General features: G+C 66.0%; 1 protein-coding gene across 8 annotated transcripts in view; it reads left to right on the top strand.

Moving 5' to 3' along the window:
* Positions 1-21,019, top strand: part of ASPSCR1 (ASPSCR1 tether for SLC2A4, UBX domain containing) — a 24,441-nt gene extending 3,422 nt beyond the window's left edge. For 5 of the 8 annotated variants that reach the window (XM_039859814.1, XM_039859815.1, XM_039859810.1 and 2 more), the window contains 14 exons: positions 1,248-1,362; positions 1,984-2,084; positions 7,193-7,250; positions 8,118-8,191; positions 8,511-8,952; positions 15,133-15,272; positions 15,423-15,534; positions 15,913-15,979; positions 16,530-16,592; positions 17,089-17,141; positions 20,205-20,256; positions 20,454-20,523; positions 20,641-20,834; positions 20,921-21,019. In XM_039859814.1, coding sequence (XP_039715748.1) covers positions 1,321-1,362; positions 1,984-2,084; positions 7,193-7,250; positions 8,118-8,191; positions 8,511-8,952; positions 15,133-15,272; positions 15,423-15,534; positions 15,913-15,979; positions 16,530-16,592; positions 17,089-17,141; positions 20,205-20,256; positions 20,454-20,523; positions 20,641-20,834; positions 20,921-20,934 — 1,482 coding nt within the window. In that variant the 5' untranslated portion in view covers positions 1,248-1,320 and the 3' untranslated portion in view covers positions 20,935-21,019. The remainder of the gene's footprint in view (positions 1-1,247; positions 1,363-1,983; positions 2,085-7,192; positions 7,251-8,117; positions 8,192-8,510; positions 8,953-15,132; positions 15,273-15,422; positions 15,535-15,912; positions 15,980-16,529; positions 16,593-17,088; positions 17,142-20,204; positions 20,257-20,453; positions 20,524-20,640; positions 20,835-20,920) is intronic. The other 3 variants (XM_039859811.1, XM_039859809.1, XM_039859812.1) reach the window with 3 other exon arrangements.
* Positions 21,020-21,763: the final 744 nt, after the last annotated feature.

Genomic DNA, 21,763 nt, shown 5'->3' with positions numbered 1-21,763 from the left:
GTAGTGTTTTTTTTTTTTAAGCTTCTGTTGAGAATAGAGCTGCAGTCTGACTTTTATGCTACAAGTTCTTAGTCGCTCTGCTGGTCCGCTGTCTGTCTCCCTTGCAGTCAAGGCCACAGACGCCACGGGCGGGAGCTCTTGTCACGTCCAAGTGCTCTGTCGCTTAACAGCTGTGGTTCTTGCTCCGTAGGGGTGCTGGGAGCTGGGGGCTCGGGAGGAGAGGGACCCGGGTCAGGGGTGCTCCAGGGCCACCTGGCCACCACCCTCCCTACCCATGGGTGAGACCCCACCCATCCTCCTCGCTCAGGGGCAGGTGTCTGGCTCCTTGCGGTCCACAGCCAACGTGGGAGCCGTGCTGGATGCCACCCGTCCGCGTGGTCCCCGCGCTGCCTCCGGGTGGCCTGGACTACCTGTCGGCTACCTGTCGGCTCTTCTCACCTGAGTGTCTTATTTGTGAAGCACGTGGAGCGTGGCCTTGGCCCGGCCCTCCGGGAGGGCGGGCTGCGGTGACTAAGACCAGCAGGGTCACGGAGGCCCCGGGACTGTCGCCCTGCCCTCCTCTCCTGCCGGCGGGTATTGCCCACCCTGCCCATCAGATCTCTTCACGCTCCCAGTTCCTTCTGAGAAATTGTACCCCTTGGCCCCGGGAGCCCTGTGCACAGGGGTCAGAGGAGGCTGCAGGCCCACCCTGCTGTCTGGGGGCCCAAGCTGGCCTCCTCCTGACTGGCTGGGACACTCAGAGCCACCAGGTCCCTGTGTGGCGGCTAATGCGTGCAGGACACGGGCAGAGAATGTGGACGGCGCTGGGTTTGAGGACGGGGCTTTGTAAGCCGGCACGGCAGTCTCTGCCTGTCGTCTCCGGACCCTGGCCGCATGAGGGCCTGGCTCTTCGTGGGGCTGGGGTCGTCTAGAGCATGTGCCTCGCTCTCTGTGGCTGTGGCTCTGCCTAGGAGGCAGGAGGCAGGGGGTGGGTGCTGGTCGTTGGCGGGGAGTGAGCGCGGTCCGGGTGCACATGCCCTCCTCTGCTTCTGTGTGGTCTCTTCCCCCGCCTGCCCTTGGGCCTGCCTCCACCTCCCACGGAGCTGTGCCGCTCACCTCTCTCCTCTGGAGGGCCCGCTGCCACAGGGTCCCCCATGCACGCCCGTGGACATGGCCCCGTTCTCGCAGGCTCTGGGGCACCGGCGGCTCCAGCGCTGGGCCGCTGAGTCAGCACTGCAGGGCAGCCTGGGTTCTGGTCCGCGTTGCAGGTTTCAGAGGAACGTGCTTGACCTCACTCTGCCGTGGAGGTTCGCCAACCTGCCCAATAACGCCAAGCTGGAGATGGTGCCCGCATCCCGCAGCCGCGAGGGGCCCGGGAACACGGTAGGTGCCCAGGGCGAGGCCAGGTCTGCAGAGCCCACCAGGAGGCGGGTCTTGAGGACTGACCTAGCACCGCTGACCCTCAGACTTTCACAGGGAAGGGGCTGACTCTCCACGGGGGTTCCTGGGGGTCAGGAGACTCGTTTTACCCAGAGCAGCCTCTCTCTTGTTTTGGGGTTTAATGCAAATGTGCACTTGAAGAAGAAGCCCTTGGCCCAAACAGCGGGGTGGCCATGACAGACAGTTCAGCCACAGGCCCAGGGGGTGCTGGACATGCTCGCCTCCGGGGCTCCGCACTCTCCAGTGCGTTGTCACTCAGTGGTGGGACCCAAAAGGAGTTTCCCCCATTTTGGGTTATGGACTGTGTTCCTGTTTAGGGACATAAGTACTAAAAATGGACTTTTAAAAGCGATGTGCTCATTGCTAGAAAAAGTTCAGAAAACGTGGCGCGTTAGTCCTCGTGGCTCCATGACACACCGCGCCCACACCTGGCAGCTCGCGGTGCTGGAACGCACAGTGTGCGCGGGCGGCACGGACCCGGAGCGGTTGGTTCCTCCACACCTGCGTGGGCCCCGGCGGCACCGCGGCCGCCTCCTCACCTTCGCTCCGTGCCTCGCTGCGCAGGTCCGCATCGCCCTGCAGCTGGACGACGGCTCCAGGCTGCAAGACACCTTCTGCTGTGGCCAGACGCTCTGGGAGCTTCTCAGTCATTTCGCACAGACCAGGTGAGCGTCGGGGAGCGGTTCCGGCTCTGCCCGCCACCGCATGGGGATGCCACGGTGGGGACACTGTGGTGGCTCTGCTGCTGCTGGAGGCCGCACCTGGGGGGCTCGGTCCTGGTGAGGGGACTGGTCTGGGGGCGGGGCCGCCGTTCATCAGCCGCACCGGCTCTCCTGGGTGAGCAAGCCCACTCTTGTGCTCTGTGGGGGACCCGAGAGGCCCCCAGAGGCTTGGTGAGCAGTAAGGGAGGAAATGGGGTGCAGGGCCCATCAGGTGACATGTGCTTTAGGTATAAAACTCTCATTGTGAAAATGGGTCATGTTTAAAAAGAAAACCTTTTTCACGATAATCGACGTGTATCCGCTTCTGCCTGGTGCTTAACAGGATGAACTCTGTTCCCAGACGGGTCAGACTCTCTGTTTCGGTCTCTCATCGTGACATGGAGGGCTCTGTCCACTTTGAAAGGGCTCAGCCAGCAGAATGGAAGGGACCGTGGGTGGTGTGAGGCTGTGCCCACAAAACGGGGGCAAGGCAGGGGGAGGGGACCAGGCTCCGCGGAAGGAACAGGCAGTGCCTCAGCCGACAGGGCAGGGAGCCCGAGCGCCAGCCACCCGTGAGCCGGAGGGAAACTGGGGCCTCCGTGGAAAGAGGGCCAGATGCCCTGCAGTGACAGCGGTGGGGAGTGCCCAGGGAGGAGAGTCAGCTGCAGGCGCAGACAGCCAGGCAAGTGTGGGGAGCGTCCTAGTCCCTTGGGTGGAGGCGGGGAGGGCGGGGCCAGGTGGGGAGCTGGTCGAGGGGCTGCCCCTGGGGACATCTGTGGTTTACACGTGCCCTGCAGGACGAGTTGACTTCTGTGGTTTAAGAAACAGCAGGGGGACGTGGAGACGGCTCTTGGAAGAGACTGGGTGACATCGGGAGGTGGCCCGGCGAGGCTGTCTGTGTAAAGCCCCGGGGTGGATGGTAGCCACACGAGTCACACGGCGGTGCCACGCCCCATTCCTTCCTGCACGCGAATGCAGCGTGACGTCCTGGAGACCCTCGCACTGCATCAGCCTGCGGCGTGCGGGTCATTTGTGGGTGCTGCCTCCTGTGGGCGCCCCAGCCACCAGTTCCGTTTGCCAGTCCACAGACAGCTGGAGGTCTGCACGCCCCCGTTCCCCCGAGAACATGTGTTTGAGGGGCAGAATTGCCGGGCTGGCTGGTCGGGCATCCTTAAGTTCCACAAGCCCAGTCTTTCCCCAGAAGCCTGCGTTTGGCTGCATTCACTATATGCGAAGCGGTTCCCCTGAGGGACAGGGGGCGGTGTCAGTGTCAGAGTCACAGCCAGGTGCCCGATTGGTTGGTGGGGCTGTGCTAGGGCTGAGCGGGAGCTGGTCAGCTGCCTGCCACCGCAGGGACACTGACGTGGAGACACGAGTGGCCCCTGGCAGGTCCGAGTGAGATCTAAGAGTGGCACACAGGCAGGAGCGGTGTCTCTGAGATTCCGGGTCCCCAAAGGATGGGACACGTGGGAAGCTGGCTTTCCTCGCTTGGTGCTCTCGGGAAGAGGCGAATGTCCCAGAGCAGTTGGCCGGCTGCAGGAGGCGAGCACACCCCGGGGCCGTGTTGCTCGGAGGCAGGGTCCTTTGCCCAGGGATTGGGGTGGCTATGGTCCGGCCCTGAGCCCCCGCATCTGGGGCTACTAACTGGCCGCTTGACATGCCACATGGGCCACATGTGTGGGCCACAGAGGTAATTAAGAATTTTCTGGTGGCCACATCAAAGTAAGAACAGGTGCCGTTAATTTTAGGGGTCTGATGAACTTGACCCAGTGCATCTGGCATGTTGCCCTTTGCACGTGTGACTCACAGGGAAGCGAGGCACTTTACGCTCTCTGTGGATGGGGCGGGGGGTCTTTGAGGTCTGGGTACCGACACCTGGGGCTGGCCTCCCTTGGGGCCGGCATCGTGCTGCTAGGCACCTCTGGTGGCCTGTCCTGTCCTCTCTGCTTCTAGAGCATCTGCTGCAGGGAGGGCCACCAGGACAAGGGTTCCAAGTGTGCCGCCCAGGCCAGCTTCTTCCCTGAGGCCCTGGGCCCCTCTGCTCCCAGCCCGAGTTCACAGCCGAGCCCACAGGTTCGTCGCCCCAGCAGTGACAGTGAGGATGCTAGTGTGTCTGGCAAGGGCAGGCCCTCAGCACGTTCCTCCTGGGGTCGTGCGGCCCCTGGGGCTTGGCGAGCTGTGGAGAGGGCTGCCTCTGAGGGCAGGGCCCAGGCCGGGGTCATCTGTGTGCCTGGCCTGGGGCCTTGCTGGCGGCCAGATGTGTAGGCGCCAGGTGTCCACTCAGCCCTGGGGCAGCCCTCGCCCTCCTTCCCTTGGGAAGGCCAGAGGCCTCTCCCTCTTGAAACTGTCCCTGTTCGTGTGCCCTGGAGGAGGAGGCTGGCTCCGTCCAGCCTTGACCTCTTCGCTCCCTTAACTTCATCTCTTCGTCTCCTGGTGGCCGGGCTGCCAGGTGCTGATGGGCGTAAGTCACCCGGTTCCCCCGGGCTGTGGCCTCACCCAGGGTGGGCTTCCCTGTGCAGCAGGAGCCCCTCTGAGCCTGAGGTCACAGCACCGTCAGTGTGGCTTGGTTTCGTTGTTCTGGCAGGGGGAGCGTGGTCGTGCCAGGCGTGTGTCGGCACAATCTGTGTTTGCACCAGCCGTGACTCGGTCAGGCCCAAACAGGTGACAAACGGAAAGAGCTCCAGATACCTGGTTTATCCCTAGCTAGGTGGACAGCCTACACCTGTGGGGACAGCGTGCTTTGTGGTGGGCGAGGAACGTCTGTCAAGCCAACAGCAGCGGCCCTCTCTGCCCTGACGGGCTGTGCCCACTGGCCCCCGGCCCTACTAGGGGAGCAGGTTTGCTGGCCTTAGAGGGAGCGAAAGTGGTGTCTGGAGAGGAGTGAACAGGCGGGCACCTTGGGGCTCTGCCTGGGTGGCGGGGGCACACCGTGCCCTCAGGAGGCCCAGCTCCATCCTCTCGGGGACATCCGGAGCTTCAGCAAGGTCTGGTGCAGGGGCCTGGGCTCTCGTGCGGGTGCGGGAGGGCCCGGCTGTGCGTGCGTGCGTGGGTCTGTCCCCTGAGCACGCTGTCCTGGGCCGGGAGCTCGGCTAGCGGGCCGCGGAGTCTGGAAGTGATTGCACGCGCCCCTCCCCTCGCGTGTTTACAGGGAATCTGATCCCTCTGGAGGAGCCACACATCAAAGCGCGCTGGCGTTTGATGTCCAGAGGCCTCGGAGGGCAGCAGGCAGGCGGCTCTGTCCCTGTTTGTGATTTGTGGTCCCACTGGCATCGGGTCCCTGGGGAAGATTGCGACAGGTCCTCCCTCTGGCATTCCGGGGTCTTGTGCTTTCCCGAGGTCTGAGGTCACTGGCCCCCTGTGTGCTTGAGGTCGGGTGGCCATCCTCACCCTGGTGGAGGCTGTCGGTTCCCCCACTTCCTGTGGAGACCTCAGGAGGTGACGAGGCTGGCGTGGCAGGGTTGGGCAGGGCCACACCTCCTCCGGGGGCCCCACAGCTGGCTCTGGGTTGTGGGTCTCAGCCCTGGGCAACGCACAAAAGCAGAAGCTCAAAGCAGACAAGGAGGTGGGCAGAACCCGCGCCAGGGCCTCCGCAGGACCTGCCCTCCGTCTCGGGCACCGAGTGCGCACTGTGTGCGTGCATTCGGGGGCCCGCTGCTTCCTGTCCCTGGTCAGCTCCCGTGTCCGTCCCAATCACATTCATGTGGACTTTTGAGCCATGAGGTCTGGTCGGGCAGTGCCGCGTGGCCCAAGGTCACCCCAGGGCCCCTGTCCCTCCGACTCACCCAGGGGCTCCAGGGACGAACAGTCTGGGATGGGCGTTCATTTGGGGGCCTAGTTTACGGTGGTGTGTCAGGTCATGCTGGAGCGAGTCTCCCCTCGGAGGTCCCAGGCCTGTGTTTGCCGTGTGGACACTACAGAGCTAGGGCTCGGCCGGGGCGCAGCTGCGACCTCGGTGGTCAGCGCAGGCCTGGGCGTGGGAGTCGGTGCTGGGCGTAGCGCGGATGCATGTGTGCACACGTGCACGCGTGCCTGCACGCCCGCCACCCTCCAAGCCTGTCCTGCAGTGCTTCCGGGGACTGCTCGCTCCCATCTTGGGTCCAGCTTGCGCGGGGAGAGGCTGTTGGTGCCCGGTGTGGGGTGGGCGGATGCCCGCTGCCCTCTTCCTGGAGAGCACAGCCTCCGGATGAGGGGGAGGACAGTCTGGCGCTCGGTCACCGGGTGACCTGGGTGACAGTGCTGAGGGGTTGCGGTGGGGGCTGCTGCCGCGTTTGCCGTTTCCCAGACGAGGGCGAGAAGTCTGTGGTGTGCCACGGTGTTTGCCGCCCGGGCGCCCCACGTGGCCCTGTGCCCTGCTTGAGGCCGAGTTGCACCCGTGTCCTGAGCCTTTCATGGCCTTTAGTTTTGCTTTTTTTGTTTATTGGTGACTGTGACTCGGTGGCCCTCACGAGCCCTCTGTGTGGCCCTGTGCTGCCCGACTATGTGGGCATCTGGGCACGCTTTACAAGGAGTTGCCACCGGGACCTCCCCTGGGTGTGGCCCAAGGTCACATGGCCCCTCAGGCCCCCACCCTGGGTGCAGGAGGCAGGCTGCAGTGCCAGCATGGGGCTCTGGTCAAGAACCAACGCTCGGCCCCGTTTGCCCCGGCGTTGCCCCACGGGGTCTGCGTGGAGGGGATGGCACTCAAGGTACTGGTGGCCTCGGGGACCTGGGTGTTTGACCTCAGGGTCCACTTAGTGGTTTTGTGCCCTGAGCTGCTGCTGGCTCTGCAGGAGTCAGCGATCTTCCTGGAGGGTTGCCTCAGGGGAAAGCCCAGATCACAGCCCCCTGGGACTCTCCTCATCGTGGACCCTGGTACAGTTGACAGTGTCCTGAGGCTCGTTCGGGAGGTGGCTGGTGCTGCTCATCCCGCTGCTCTGTGTCCTCCTTGTGCTCGGAGTCCAGTGGGAGACACCTCCAGGCCACGTGTTGATAGCTCAGGTCTCAGGCGGCCGGCAGGCGGCCACCTCCTTCTGGAGGGGTCCCCGGTGCACGGCGTGCTGGGCGGCCCGTGACGTTTATTCCCTGTCCTGCAGGGAGTGCCTGGAGCAGCCGTGCGAGGCCAGCCCGGTGTGCGTGTACATGAGGGATGAGGTAGGCGCACGGCCCCACCACCCGGCCCCACCGCCCGCTCCCAAGTCACCATGCGGCCCAGCCCCGTTTTCCACACTGGCAAACTCTCCCTCTGACCCGCCTGAGCAGCGAGTGGGCGCCCGGCTCTGAAAGCCGGTGTGTTCCCCGGGAGCAGCAGAAGCCGCCCCGCCGTGCCCCGCCCCCTCGGCGCCCTGTTTGTTTTCTCAGCCCCTCCCGGAGCCCCAGAGCCACCAGAGCGGTTCGCTTTAATAAATATTTGCTTTGCTCCGTGTTTTGATCTTTTTCAAAACCGAGTGCAGCATGGTGCGGGCCCAGCCTGGCCGAGGCCCTGCCTGTCCCCACCCCCGCCCATGACGGGGACCCTCCTGGCACTTGGTGCCCCAGCTCACAGGGCCTTTTTGTTTTGACTCTGACCGAATGCCCTTTCCTGGCCCAGGGTGGCCATTGTCCCTAAGGGGCTCCGGGACACTCCCATCACGGTTGTGAGGTGCAGGGGTTCCCGGGTTGTGCAGGAGGGACCTGGGGGGCATGTCCTCCCCCAGCGGAGACGGGCCACTGGGCCTCAGGCACCTGGGTCCCAGTCGGGGCCATCGTGGTCAGTCCAGCCTCAGAGGGCTGGTCAGCCGGCCAGATGTGGTTGACCCAGGCCCGCACCCTGCCTGCCCAGGCCTTGGACAGGGCGGGGCCAGGGGACAGACCTGGGCCAGTGAGCCGGTGCTGGCTGGGGGACCCGTGGTGCTGGCGCCGTGGGCGCCCAGGCTGGGGGTGGTGGCAGGGCCCGTGGTCCTCTCCCCCAGCCAGCGAGGGGCCTGTGTCAGCGCGGGGCCGGCGGACGTCCTGGCACACCTGTCCTGTCCCTCCTTTAAGGTGACCGGCAGAGCCGCCTTGCAGAGCACGACGCTGCAGTCGCTGGGCCTCACTGGGGGCAGCGCCATCATCAGGTGGGGCCTCTGGTCTTTGAGTGGTGAGAGAAATGGGGCCTCAAAGGAAAGAAAACGGGGGGCATGGGAACGTGGAAGAGAACACGAGCCCCATGGCCCTCGCCCCTTGCGCCGAGGCCACTGCCTGGGGTTCGCCTGCCTGCGGGGAGGGACAGAGTTGGCACGTCAGGCAGGCCTCTGCCCTCTGCGGGGGCGGACACGCACTCCCCTCAGGCAAGGTAGGACGGGGAGGGGCATGAGGACCTGCAGGGGACTGGATTCGGGTGGTAACGCAGCGCTGAGACCCGTGTACGGTGTTCCCTCTTTCTGGCCCCCTCAGATTTGCCACGAGGCGATGTGACTCAGCCGTGCAGCAGGAGCCTGGGGCCTCCTGGAGCAAAAACCCAGGGAGCCCGGCCCCCTCATTGCCGGCGGAGCCGGCCGCTGGCTGCCCTCTGCTCCCACTGAGCTCCTCGGGGCTCAGCCAGGGCGATGTGAGCCGTCAGCATGGAGCGGGCCCCTCGGGGGCCGGCCGCGTGGATGGCCTGGGCCCGGAGCCTGCAGACGCCCGGGCAGAGCCGATCTCAAAGGAGCCCAGGCCTGCCCCCTTTGTGCCTTTCTCTGGGGGCGGGCAGCGCCTGGGGGGCCCCTCTGGGTCTGCGAGGTGCCTGGTGTCACCTTCAGCCAAACTGCCAAAGTCCTTCTCCAGCCCCGGAGGCCCCTCTGAGCCAAAGAAGTCGAGGCCTGGCCAGGAGCCCCAGCCGGAACCAGAGCCAGAGCCGGTAAGGGTCGAGCCGGGTGCTGGGATCCTTGTTCCTGACCGCTGGGCCGGTCCACCTGGTGGGAGCAGGGCCGCTGGGCCCTGGGACATGAGGTTTTTGCTTTTGCTCGTCTTAAGTCGCCTTCACTGAGGCACCATTTTAAATGTGGTTTGAGGGGTTTGGACAAACTCACGTGCCCCCTTGACCCCTGTCACAGCCAAGAGAGCCCGCCTTCCTGGTGGCCCTCTGCGTGACTGTGGGACTTTGAACACTCCTGTCCCAGGCGTGCCCCAGAGCCATTGCCCTGGTCCACCGCCTGCCTGGGCTGGCGGTTTCGACATGAAGGTGGCTTTGGCATTGACTGTCTGGTGCCATACTTACTCCTGAGCCAAGTGTCCCATGATGCTAGCCAGTGGGTGTGCAGGGCATCCCCCTACCCCCAACCCTGCTAGGGAAGGTGGGGAGCTGGGGGGAGGCACTACTCCTGGCGGTGGCATCGCGTGATGAAGCGTCTCGCGTCGCGTATGTGGGGTGTCTCTTGTGGGGGGAGGTGTCTCGCGTCGAGGCGTCTGCTTGGCGGGTGGCGTCTGCGTGGGGGGCCGTCTGCATGCGTATGTGGGGCGTCTGCGCGCGGGGCATCTGCGTCGCGGGCGTCTGCGCCGTGGCGGGAGGGAGGCGGGCGGGCAGCGTCAGGATGGGAATGAGGGGCCGCATGCAGGCCGACCCTCATCTGCGTCAGATGCCTCAGCGCGCTGCCCCCCCGCGGCTCGCGTTTCGGGGTGCGAGTTGCTGTGTGAGTCCACCTGCTGCCGTGCTGGGCCAGCTCTGCAGATGGCCATTGCCTTCTTGTTCCCTGTCCATCCTTGAGCACCCGACTCGTGCTGTCACTCACTTGTCCCTGAGTCTTACACCCGCCCCCCAGACGCCCACCCCGCCCACTCCTCTGCCGGCTCTCTGCAGTTTCGGTCTCATCCAGAGCACCCTCCTGGCTCTCGCCTCCAGGTCACACCCCTGAGGAAGGTGGCGGGTCAGGGGCACCTGGGCCTGCTGGGGGGTGGGCAGAGCTCGGCCGTGTGAGGATCTGGGGCCCTGCCGAGGGTGGGCTGAGGCGGGAACTGCTTCTGACCTCGCTGCACCTTTGTCGAGTGGAGGGTGAGGGACAGGGGGCCCGAGCCAGTCCTGAACTCCACGAACATCCATCCTGGGGAGGTGGCGGCCGTTGTGGCCCAGCCCTCTGGGGTCCCCGCTGGCTTCTGCGCTGCTGCTTGGGCCACGTTCACAACTGGTGCACATCCCGTGTCACGCCTCTGTCATCTGAGCCAGGCTTGGTGGCTGAAAGCAGACCATGTGGCTGCGGTGGGCTGGGCCGGGCCAGGCCCCCTCGTTCCCGGGGAACCCTGGGTTTGGGGGCCAGACGCGGGCCAGGCCTGGCTGCCTCTTATTCCCATCTAAAGGCGTGGGGCCCGCGCGCAGCGGGGGTCTGGGCTCTCGGGACCCCGCTGTCGGCCCGTGTGCTGTGCTTGCTGTCCGGGCGCCGGCCGCGGCGCAGCCCCACGCACTGACCCTGGCCCTGGGCAGGAGGGGTCCGCCTGGCCGCCAGCAGCGCTGCCTTTGATCTGGGAGCCCGAGCAGCTGGTCGCGGCGGAGCGTCCCCCACCCGCCTCGTGCCTCCTGTCACTAACAGCCGCACACCCAGAGGGCCGGCCGGCCACATGGTGTCTGCTTTGTGTCCCTTCTCAGTGCTGGGGGAGGGGAGAAGGGAACAAAACAGAACTTTTGAGGGAACTTCAAAGGTACATTCAGCCATCAAAAGGGTCTCCAAGGTCCCGCTAGCGCGGAGCCTGTGTGTGACTTTCCGAGGAGCCGGCAGCGAGGCCGCGCGGCAAGCCCTCGGCCCAGGCGGGTGGCTCGCAGACCCGGCGGCTCCTGCCTTTGATGCCGGAACATTCGTTATTGGGCGGCGGTGGAACTGGCCGTCAGCACCGGCTCGGGAAGAACTAGTGCTGCGTCCTTTGAAGTCCCTCTGCCGCCCGGGAGGCTGCCATCCAGCAGGCACGCCCCACGCAGCTGGCACAGGGGTCGCCGATCAAAGGCCCCAGTCCCCTAGGCAGGACAGGCGGCTGACAGTGGTTGCCCCTGTGCCGGGCTGTCTGCCCCCAAGACGGGGGGTCGGGGGGTGGGGGGATGGGGGTGGTTGGGTGCTTTCCTCGGCGCCTGACTCAGGGCAGGTGTAAGCCTTGTCTCTAGGTGTCCCCGCTCCCTGACCACGGGGGCTGCTCTCGCTGCCCGGATGTCCTCCTGTTGGCCTGGGGTGCCTGCTCACGACGTCCCTCCAAGAGCGCTGCCCCGGGCCTGGCCGTGGCCCCCGCTGACCTGGGCGGGCGTGGCTTTCGTTGGACTGTGCACTGAGGCTGGCAGACAGGGCGGCCGCTTGGAAGGCGCCGGCCACGTGGCAGGTTTTGAAGCCTGGTGACGGGCAGGTGCCCTCTGGCCATCTGTCTTGTTGCCCCACAACTGGGCATGGGGCGAGACGGATGCCCGGCCTGTGAGCCGTGTAGAGAATGGGGTGCGTCGTTGTGCCTGCAACCCCCAAGCTGCCCAGCCAGGGCCAGGTGCCGCCTGCCGTGCAGGGTTCGCACCCGTCTGCCTGGTGTGCACGTCGCCCCCTTCAGCTTGCTGGCCTTGGGCCCTGTGTCCCCCCGGGCTCCCCAAGGCCCGCAGGTGAGGAGACGCCTGTTCATGCCGGGCTTGGGGTTTTGCTCGGCACACAGCGGGCCCCGCCCGGGCATGTGGAGCTCTCCGCTCCGAGGTGCCGGCGTCACGGCCGCGGTGCGCGCTGAGCTGCCCTGCTTCCCCCTAAAAACGCTCTTCTCTCCTGCGCAGAAGTGCGGGTGGGCCCAGCAGTGGACGGTGGGTGCCGGCGGGGCGGGGATTGTGTCTGTGAGCTTCCTGTCCGGGCCTCCAGTGTCCAGGGCGGTCCCCTGTGCAGCCTCGTGCCAGGCGTGGCCCTCCCCTTTCACTGCCCGCGGCCGCTGGCGGGGTCCCTCCGGGGGCGTTGGCTCCAGGAGTGACTGGGAGGTTTGGCCCGAGGCCTCTCGTAGTGACTCACTCACGCCCCAGGCCTCAGGGGGGCGTCACTCCCTCTTCCCAGACAGCTGTCGGGGCTGCAGGGGGAGGACAACAGCCCTCTCAAGGAAGCTGGAAAATCTGGCTTGAGGTCACCTCCAAATAGTTTCTACATTTTTTCTCCGTGTGTCATCATGTTCTGGAAAATCACCGTCAAGGAGATTAAATCTCAGCCGGCAGCAAGGCCGCTTCCGACACGAGGGGACCCCGTGTGCCCACGCGGTTTCAGCCACTTGTGTGGCGGCTGCTGGAGTGTGGCCACCGACTGTCCAGAGACCATCCGGCCCCTCGTCCCCTCCTCGCTCAGCCGCTGTGCCTGCCGGCCGCGCGGGGCCTGCGGTGGGCCACAGTGGGCAGGGCGCGCACCATCCCCCTGTCGAATCCCCCGTGGCTGTCGGTATACTGGTCGCCCTTCACAGCTGGCAGTTTATCACCAAGTCCCCTCGCCTCTAAATTGCCTGCTTGTCGCTCCAGCATTTGTCCAGCCTGGGCCTGTCACCCAGGCCTCCTGTGGGCACCACCCTTGGAGGGCGTTCCTGTTCCTCCTGTGTGCCACCCAGGGCCCTGACCGGTGCCATCCAGTTACAGACAGCTGTGAGGCCACCCACCAGTGAAGGGACGTCAAGTGCCATCCTCCACGTGGCTCCCTAGAAGCTGTGAAGGTCTGCTGTCGGGAGCGCGGAGAAGGTTCTGGACACTGTCATTCTCGGCCCAGAGCCCGCAGCCCCGCCAGCGTCCTCGGGCAGCAGCTGGCAGGTCCACTGCGACCAGGTCGCACATGGGACCACACTCCCTGCAGCGGAGGCTGCGGCGTGTGGCTTCTCCTCACAGCTGCCACTGCGTGCGTCCTTCTCTCCGAGTGACGTCTCACTCTCTACCTCTTCATCCAGAAACACCTCCGTGAATCCTGGGGAGTGGGACCGTGTGTAATGCCTGCCTCTAACCAGGGAACAGTAGTAGAAGGGACAGCAGATGAGGCCAGACTGCGGCCGAGTGGTGCAGTGAGCAGGGCTAGGGCTCGGCTGGAGGCCACCGGCTCGGGCCCCCTTTCCCGTGCAGCCTGAGGCCCAAGAGGCTTTCTGCACCCCTCCCCCCGTTTGCCGTGGACACTGTCTCTCCTGGGAAGGCTGAGGTGAGGTTGTGAAGTCTCCTGGCTTCTTCTGTCATTTGGTGGCATGGTGACATTTCCTGCCAGCCCAGCCACTGATGTCACATCCGTCTGTGTGTTCTTGTGGGACAGGGTCTGCCTGAGGTCGGGACGTGGCGGCAGCTCTGGGACTCAGCTGTCCCCTGGAGGTGCCGGGAGGATGGCAAGGCCGGAGTGGCCACATGCTCCCTGGGACTGGCTTCACCGCTGTGTCCCGACGTCAGAGACCGGTCTGGGTGGTCAGGCTCAGCTCGATGCCATGAGCTGTACGTCACCCAGTTGCCACATTCTCGGGGTGACTCGTGTGCCTGGGGCTGGGTCCTCCAGGGGGGCGCTGGAACCAGTGGCCCCAGAGCCTGCTCGTCAGCCTGCGGGCCTTGTGCTCGAGCCCCAGGGGCCTGGCACGTGTGGCCGCGTGAGTCCCAGCTCGAGCTCGAGCACGTCTGCCCCCGCCTTCCCCCAGGAGCCCAGGCCCTTCTGGAATGCAGGCGCCGTGGCGGGAGGGCGGCCTGGCGCCTGGCATCTCGTTATAAAAAGCTCTGGCACAGACCGCTCGCGGCGGTGCAGGACGGTTGTGGCTTTGAAGGGGCAGCCCCCAGGGGCCTCGCTCCGCCACCTACGAGCTCTGCTGCCCAGGCCTCAGCCAGCCCTCTGGCCACTGTGCCACGGCACTCCGAGGTCAGAGGGCCGTCCCGGTGAGGGTCTAGCTCCCTTCACCGAGGAACAGAGCGCTGTGAGGCGAGACAGCTGTGCGCTTGGTGGCTGCAGGGAGCAGGCAGTCAAGGCCTCGGGAGTGGCTGGGGAGCGCAGCCCTGGAGGAACCTGGGCAGGTGCATTGGGCGAGTGGGTCCCCAAACGCTGGGCAGCTTGGGCCTGGCCGTGCCCAGGGCAATGGCCTGACCTCTGTTGCTGGCGGGGCTGCAGCCAGGTGGGCCATATGAGAGGCAAGGGACGGGGTGATCCGAGGAGCGTAGCGTGTCCCCAGAGCCTGCAAGGCCCACCTGGTCCCTGGGTGGGAGAGACGGGAGGCAGGGTTGCCATGCCGGGGTGGGGGTGGGGAGGTGTGGGCAGGCAGAGGGCAGAGGGCAGAGGGCAGAGGGCAGAGGGCAGAGGGCAGCTTCCCGGGCAGCCTCTCTCCCCGATGGCTGGTGGCCCTTTTGTGAAAAGGGGGACAGGGCTTGCTGTGGACATCTTGGCAGCGGTGGCCTCAGTGCCATAGAGGTGCCCCCCACGCTCACTGCAGTTACTGTCCCCTCACCCCGTGCACCACAAGCAGAGCGGGCCCTGCCTTGTAATTTCCATCGCCCTTGCTGCCAATTAGGAGCGACGCTGTCCCTTCCTGTGTCCCCTGGGGGGGGGACAGCCTGGCTGTGGGGCCAGTGGTTGGCAGGTTTCTGCCAAACCTTTAATTTGGGGGCTGCCACTTCCCCTGCCCCTCCCAGGGAGCCCCTGACGTGGCCTCGACCAGGGCACTGCTCCCCAAGCTTTGAGGACCCTGATAGCAGGCAGCTTGCTGGGCCTCTTTGTGGGGGGCTCCCAGGGAGACAGGAAGTGAGCAGAGGAGCCACTGAGGAGGCTGGCACTGCCAAGCTGCCACTCGCCATACTCCACGTTCCCCCAGCAGTGACTGAGCTGAGATCCCAGGGCCATGTGCCCTGCTGGTGTGTGGAGGTCCCAGTGCGGCTTTGCTGAGCAGGCAGGCATGGAGGGAGCGGCTCCAGTTCTGGACAGGCTTGGCTGGTGTGGCGTCTCCAGCCCACTGTCCCACCCCCTACCCTGGAGACCTGGCCCTGGCCACGGGCTGGCAGGTGGGGCCTGGGGTGGCCTTGGGTCACCCCAGCTGCAGGGCCTGGGTGGCCCGGCCCCACCTTGCTGGGCACCTGGGCCCCTCCTGGGAGCCTGCATGAGCCAGGCCCTCTGCCCAGCAGCCGGTGGACCGGGACCCCGTGGTGTGCCACCCTGACCTGGAGGAGCTGCTCCAGGCCTGGCCTGCGGAGCTGCCCGACGAATTCTTCGAGGTCACTGTGGACGACGTGAGAAGACGCTTGGCCCAGCTCAAGAGTGAACGGTGGGTGCGCTTCCGCCCCTCTGCGCTGCCCGCGCCCGCCTCAGGCCCCGCGCCCCTCCGCGCTGCCCGCGCACCTCGGAGGGTGCGAGGCTCAGGCAGGGGTGCCTAGTCCTGCCCGGCTCACGTGAGGCCCCCACTCCGGCGTGGGAGATGTGGGACCTTCGCCGACTCCTTCCGCAGAAAGCGCCTGGAAGAAGCCCCGTTGGTGACCAAGGCCTTCAGGGAGGCTCAGATGAAGGAGAAACTGGAGCGGTACCCTAAGGTACGGGAGAGGCCGGGAGTCCGCGTGGCTCTGCTGGGGCCTCGCTCGGCGCCCACGGCCCGCACCCTGCTGGCCGTGTCACCTGCACTTCACCCAAGGCCTGCAGAGCCTCAGTTAACGAACCAGTCAACCCCGTTTTATGATGAAACCGAGTCCAGCATGTTCTAAGTGCACGTGGGGTCCTAGCTCCCAGTCCTTGGCATAGCAGCTGCAGCCATAGCTCCAGCCAGGAGCGTGGTGGGGACAGCGAGGGCCATGGTTGACCAGCACTTCCCCCAGTCCTGGTGTTGCCCTTGGGATGGTGGGCCGGGCGTCGGGGGCCCAGCGCCACACCCCCAACCCCCCGTCCTGCTGACAGCTTGGCGTCTCCCTGCCCAGGTGGTGCTGAGGGTCCTCTTCCCTGACCGCCACATCCTGCAGGGCTTCTTCCGCCCCCGTGAGACAGGTAAGTGGCCTCGCCTGGGCGTGCAGGAGGGCGGGGTGCCTCCTTCAGGCTGTGGGACTTGCCTCCGGGCTCCAGGGAAGAGCAGTTCTCAGGTCGCCGTTGTCCCTGGGGAGCCGGCAGCGGGCACGTCGCAGTGGCGCACAGGGGCAGGGCTGGCTCACGTTGGGGGCTTGCCAGGCCAGCCTGGCGGCGTCTGTGGTACTGGGTGTCCTCCTCACCCGCCTGGTCCTTCACGGGCGGGATGAGGGCCACCGGAGGGAGGGAGGGTCGAGCCTGCCCACACCCACTAGTGGGGTCTCTGACCTGGGGCTATGGCCCACCTAGACACCGCCGATTCTGAGTGGGGTCCATCTCAGGTGCTGTGGAAGGGACTGGACCGGGCTGGATCGTCCCCGAGGGTGGGAGCAGTGTCTGAGGCCTGAGGCGGAGGCTGGCCCAGCCTGCCCAGTCCCACTGGGGCCAGCCCCGGGTCGGGTCTGGTTGGGGCCCTGCCTGGTTGGGGCCCTGCCATCCCTCGGAGCCCTCTGCTCACCTGCCCTTCCTCGTCCAGTGGGGGACCTGCGGGACTTCGTGAGGAGCCACTTGAGGAACCCCGAGCTGCCGTTCTACCTGTGTAAGTTCTTTACGTACAGCCTCCTGCCACCTCCACCCTGAGCCTCCTCACAGAAAACACGTAGCCTCCTGCGGCCATGTCTGGGGAAGTCTGGGGCCAAGGTGGTCGGGGAGGGAGGTGGCCCTCGCCCTGCCCCAATGCCCGTGCATCCTCTCTGCTTCTGGCCTGGCCCCCAGTGCCCGGGAGCTGGGGGACACCAGCCCCCCGTCAGAGGGCATCTGGGTGGTGAAGGCTGAGGTCCACCGGAGGCTCTGCTTCAGGTTGACCACCTCGCCAGAGGTTCTGCAGCAGCGGAGAGGTGGGCGGGGGCTGTGGGCGGAGGGCTCTTCCGAGTACCCCAGCTGAGGCAGCAGGGCCTGGGCTACCCCTGTGCCTTCAGGCCTGTCTTCCCCGGGAGTGTGGGCAAGGGGTGAGGTGGGGCACGGAGAGATGGGGAGTGGGGTGTGGCAGACAAGGAGCACGGGGACGAGGGACAAGGGACGCCTTCTCTTCACAGTCATCACTCCTCCCAAAACCGTCCTGGAGGACCACACGCTGACCCTCTTCCAGGTACTGGCGCCTGGCTGGGGGAGGGGGCGTGCTGCTGGGGCTGCCCCACAGGGCGCGTGTCAGAGGGTAACGTGGCCTTGCGTCTTGGGTCTGGGGACTGGAGGGAGCAGAATGCTCGTGGGTGGCCCCGTGTGAGGTGGCCCTAGAGGGGATGGGCTCTGGGGCTGCTGAGCTCCTGCTTTTCGTCTGGCTGAGAAGGGCCCGTGGGCAAGGCTGAAGGGTCAAGGGTCAGAAGCCTCACTGCAGGTGGCCAGCTGCCCAGGCAGCTCATGGGGTGCCAGCTGCGGGGCAAGTGTGGCCCTTGCTGCCTGCCCCGCTTCCCCGCCCCCGCCTACCTCCAGTGGCCTCTGCTGGGAATGCCGGGCCCTCCCCTCCCTGGCGGCTTCTGCCCGCACCCCCCCCTCCCCAGTCCCCCAGCTCCCGGGGAAGGGTGGGGCCAGGAGTGTTGATCCGCTGCCCTGCTGGGCCGCCTTCCAGAGCCAGGAGGGCTGTCCTGTCCCTTCGCCTGGGAGAGCAGCCTGGGGCCTCTCAGCCCCTGGCCTAATGGTTTCCTCTTCAAAGTCTCCTCAGATATTTTAATTACTAACAGAGGCCAGCCCTCGTTAAGTGGCCCGCAGGCCCTGTGGAGGTCTGAGTCGGCCTGCCACCGTTGTGGGGGCGATGGGCAAGACCAGGCAGAGAGCTGGATGCTCACCAAGGAGAGAAGTCCAAGTGGACGGGAGCAGCCCCCGAGCCCCCCAGCCCCCAGGAGCCCCACAGGCGCTGGGCCTCTTTCCTCCCTCCCTGCCCGCCCTGGCAGGCGAGCCTGTGGATGCACATTGAGTTTGCAAGATGCTTTGGGTTGGAGGGGGACCGGCACCCACACCCCACTCCGGCAGGGTCCTTGGGGTACTGCCTGTCCCGTCTGCACAGCCTCATTCCTGGTGACACTCTGCCCCTGGCTACCAGCAGCCGTCTCCTTTCATCGGTCAGCTCGGCTTGGAGCCGCGGGGCCTCCGCTCAGGGTGGCGGCCCCGCCGCCCGATCACAGAGCTGGCAGGGTTTGGGAAGGAGGCTTCCTGCCTCCTGCGGGTGCGCGGGCGCGGAAGCCGCCGGCTTTCATGTCCCTGGCAGAGCCGCGCTCTGGCTGCTGGCTGCTCGGGAGGCCGCCCGGGGGCCTGCCCTGTGCTCCAGAGAGTGACAGCCTGCGAGGGTGTGGGGGACAGCAGCCCAGCTGCCCTTTTTAGCTGCTGGACCGGGACAGCATTGGCTGAGAGAGGCCGGGGGTGAGGACAAGGGTGGGTGGGCACGAGGGTGCCCAGCACCCCACATCACACCTGCTTCCTGGGCCCCCACCCCGTCTCAGGCCCCTGCCCGCCACCCTAGTGGATTCCGAAGACCACCACAGCTTGTGGGGACCCCCCGCCCGAGCAGAGGGGGACTCTCCCTGCTGGTGGTCACGGTGGTCTGCCGTGTTGTCCACTGACCACTGTTAGGTTGAGATCTCAGAGGCGCCGGCATATGGCAGGTGCTGAGGGGAGGCAAGGCGGCCAGGTCCAAGAGGAGCTTTCCCAGGGGCCCTGATGATGCCCATCTGGTGGGAGGGGGCCTCTGGGCTTCGAGCCCTGCAGCCCCCGGGAGGCGCCACCAGTGGGCTTGGGCGAGGCCCTGTGAAATGGGAGCATGCCGTCACTCGGTGCCGTGCGGGTCCCGGCGCCTAGTGGGTCTGCAGAGCCGGTTGGGCCACGCTGGGAAGGGCGGGGCACTGTCTTCTCCACACCCCCTTTCTGCTCCCTGACCACCCCTGCTTCCAGCGCCTCCAGAGCCCTTGTGCAGCAACCCCCCACACACAAGGCTTCGATCCCGCGTGTGACAAGGGAGGTTTCAGTGCTCACAGCCCTTGTCTGTGTCTCTGGGTTTCAGCCGTGGCCTCAGCATTCCTAGGTCAGGTGCATCCTGAAGCTTTCTTCCTGAAGCATCCTTCATCCCTGAAGCTTTCTCTTATTAATACCCTCCTCGACTGCCCGAGCCCGGGGCTGGAGCCCAGAGGTGTGCTCAGCTGGCAACTGGGGTTTTTCCACCAGAGGCCGAGGACGCAGAGCTGCGGGTGGTGTGTGGCCGCCCTCGGCTAGCTTAGGGGCTTGCAGCCATGATCCTCCTCGGGTACAGAAGTGGGGGTCAGGTTATGACGCTGGGGGCTCAGGGGCCATCTGCCTGCACCACAGACCAGCCTCCTGCCTGGAAGGCTCCGGGGGCATGTCAGGGCTGCATGAGTGTCCTAACCCCATACCTGAGCAGGTGGGCGCAGTCCCTGAGCAGAAACCCTTTGCCACCCCCCCACACACAGACGGGGGCTGGGGTGAGGTGCAGTTTCTGGACCCCCAGGGCAGTGTGTGGCACCCAGAGGGAGTGCCCACTTGGTGGGAGGGGCTTTCAGGCGTGAGACCCAAGCCAAGGCAGGGACCTGAGTGGGGCTTTTGGGGGTCTTGACTGGTGGACTCAGAGGTGGCAGACACCAGACTCCCAAAGCAACTTGGCTTCCAGAGCGCCCCCGCCCTGCCTGGACCCAGCCAGCCATGGCCCCCTCACTGCCCCCATGGGTCTGAGGCCTTCCCCACAGCCTGAGGCCGGACCATGGCGCCCCGCAGACACCACAGGGCTGTTCCTCAGGCCACATGGTTGGGGGAGGGGAGTGCGGGGGTGGCAGTGGCAGCAGGGCCAGCTGGGTAAGGGCCGGTGGCCTTTCTGGCCATTCTGACCTGCGAGCTGGCCTGCGGTGGGGCACCCAGGCCTGACTGCCGCCCTCAGTGTCGGCTCTTCCCTAGGGACTGGGGTGGGGGGCGGTTTGAAATGGCAGTGCGTGTGCTGTCAGAGCTTCCTGTTCAGTGCTTGGGGCTGGTCCTCGAGGGCCCCCTGAGACCCCTGGCCTGGCACATATGGGAGTTGGGGCCACAAGAGGAGCAGGCATCTGGGTGGGGCAGTGGCTGTGGCCGTGGGGGGGACCTGGTGAGCACAGCGGCCTCCGGCCAGCCTCTGCCCACCATGCCCACCTGGTCTCTGAGCCCTGCTCTGCCCTCCCCGCAGGCAAACCTCTTCCCTGCAGCCCTCGTGCACTTCGGAGCTGAGCAGCCAACAGGTGGGTGGGGCCCGCTCTGCACACTGCCGCCTGCCAGCGCCCCGCTCCCCAGATCCCCAGGACAGGGGACTTCCTCTGGGTTTGGGAGGGAGGCCTATGGCTGATACCCATGGTACACTACTGTGGGCGCAAAGCTGGGACAGCCACCTGCCCAGGCCATGCCCCTCCACATCCCCCTTGGCCTGTGCCCCCCGCAGGCCTCTACCTGGAGCCCAGGCTGCTGGAACACACTGTGTCCCCATCTGCGGCTGATGCGCTGGTGGCCAGGTGAGTACCTATGAGGGACGGGCCCTCTTCTGCAGTGCCCCGCCTCACACCTTGGCCTCCCGTCCCCAGGTGAGTATCCGTGGGGGGACGGGGCCACTGCTGCACTACCCCCTCTAGATCTCTGCCTTCTGTCCCCAGGTGCATGTCTAGAGCTGCCACGACCCCAACCCTGCTGCCAGCCCCTGACTTGGCGCCCCTTGAGTCTGAGCCAACGGAAGAGGGCCCAGTGGGGCCTCTTGAGCCCAGCCCGGGAGTGGCCCAGCCCATGAGGAGGGATCTGGGCAAGGTGCCCAAGTGGCTGAAGCTGCCAGGTACTGTGGGGGGGCTGTCAGGCCGGGAGAGGCTGTTGGGCAGGAGCCCAGGGCCCCCGGGTCATCCTGGCCTGTTTGCATTGCAGCCGGCAAGAGGTGAGAGGTGAGAGCCACCAGCCCGAGGGGCCCACTCTGGCCCTGACAGTCCGCACTGCAGTGGGAATAAAGACTCGAACTGCTCCTGACTCTCCTGTGGTCTTTCTGCCCTGGCTGCTGCTTGCTGTCCAGCCCGACGTCTTGGCTGCGGGCCTTCACTGCTCCTGACGCTGGGACTGGCCAGCTCTGCAGCCTGGCTGGGCCGGTGTGTGGGCCCAGGGTCCCCTTGCTGCGGCCTCTGATGAGGGGTGCAGGTGCCTCTTCCTGGCTTTTACCTGGCACCGTTGCTTACTCTCCTCTGCGCAGTGCGGGGTGAAGAGCCCCCAAGCGTCGCCTGCCTGGCTGTGGCACACCCCAGCCACCCCAGCCCCTGACAGGGATGGGAGAGGAAGGCACCCCCACCTGGAGTTAGGCAGGGCCTGGCCTGGGGTTTCCCGCCACCCTCACCACGAGGCACTTCAAAGTGACTGTGGGGCACAGGCTCTGGCACTTGTCGCCAGCCTCTCCCTTCAGGTCTAATTACTTCCACATGCTCCCAGCGCTTTGAAGCCCAGAGACGCCCTGATGGGCGGGAGAGAGGAAGGTGGGGGGCAGTGGCAGGGAAGGGGTGCAGGAAGGGGCCAAATCAGGGGTGGCACGCTTGCCCCTAACCTGTGCATCCTTAGGTGAGGGCCGAGGCGGCTCCTCTGGGTCCTCACGGCAGGTGGGGTAGCTTGTGGGACGGCTGCTGTCCCACCGGGACATACCTCCTTAGTGGACCACGTGCTGGGCTGTCCTAATTCCACAGCCACTCGGCCCAGAGCCCTTTGGGTGTCTCCTGTCCTGGGCACTGT

This window comes from Pteropus medius, unplaced genomic scaffold, assembly GCF_902729225.1.
Source record: "Pteropus medius unplaced genomic scaffold, Ma_sr-lr_union100, whole genome shotgun sequence".
Lineage (NCBI taxonomy): Eukaryota > Metazoa > Chordata > Mammalia > Chiroptera > Pteropodidae > Pteropus > Pteropus medius.
This window is presented reverse-complemented; position numbering and strand designations above follow the sequence as displayed.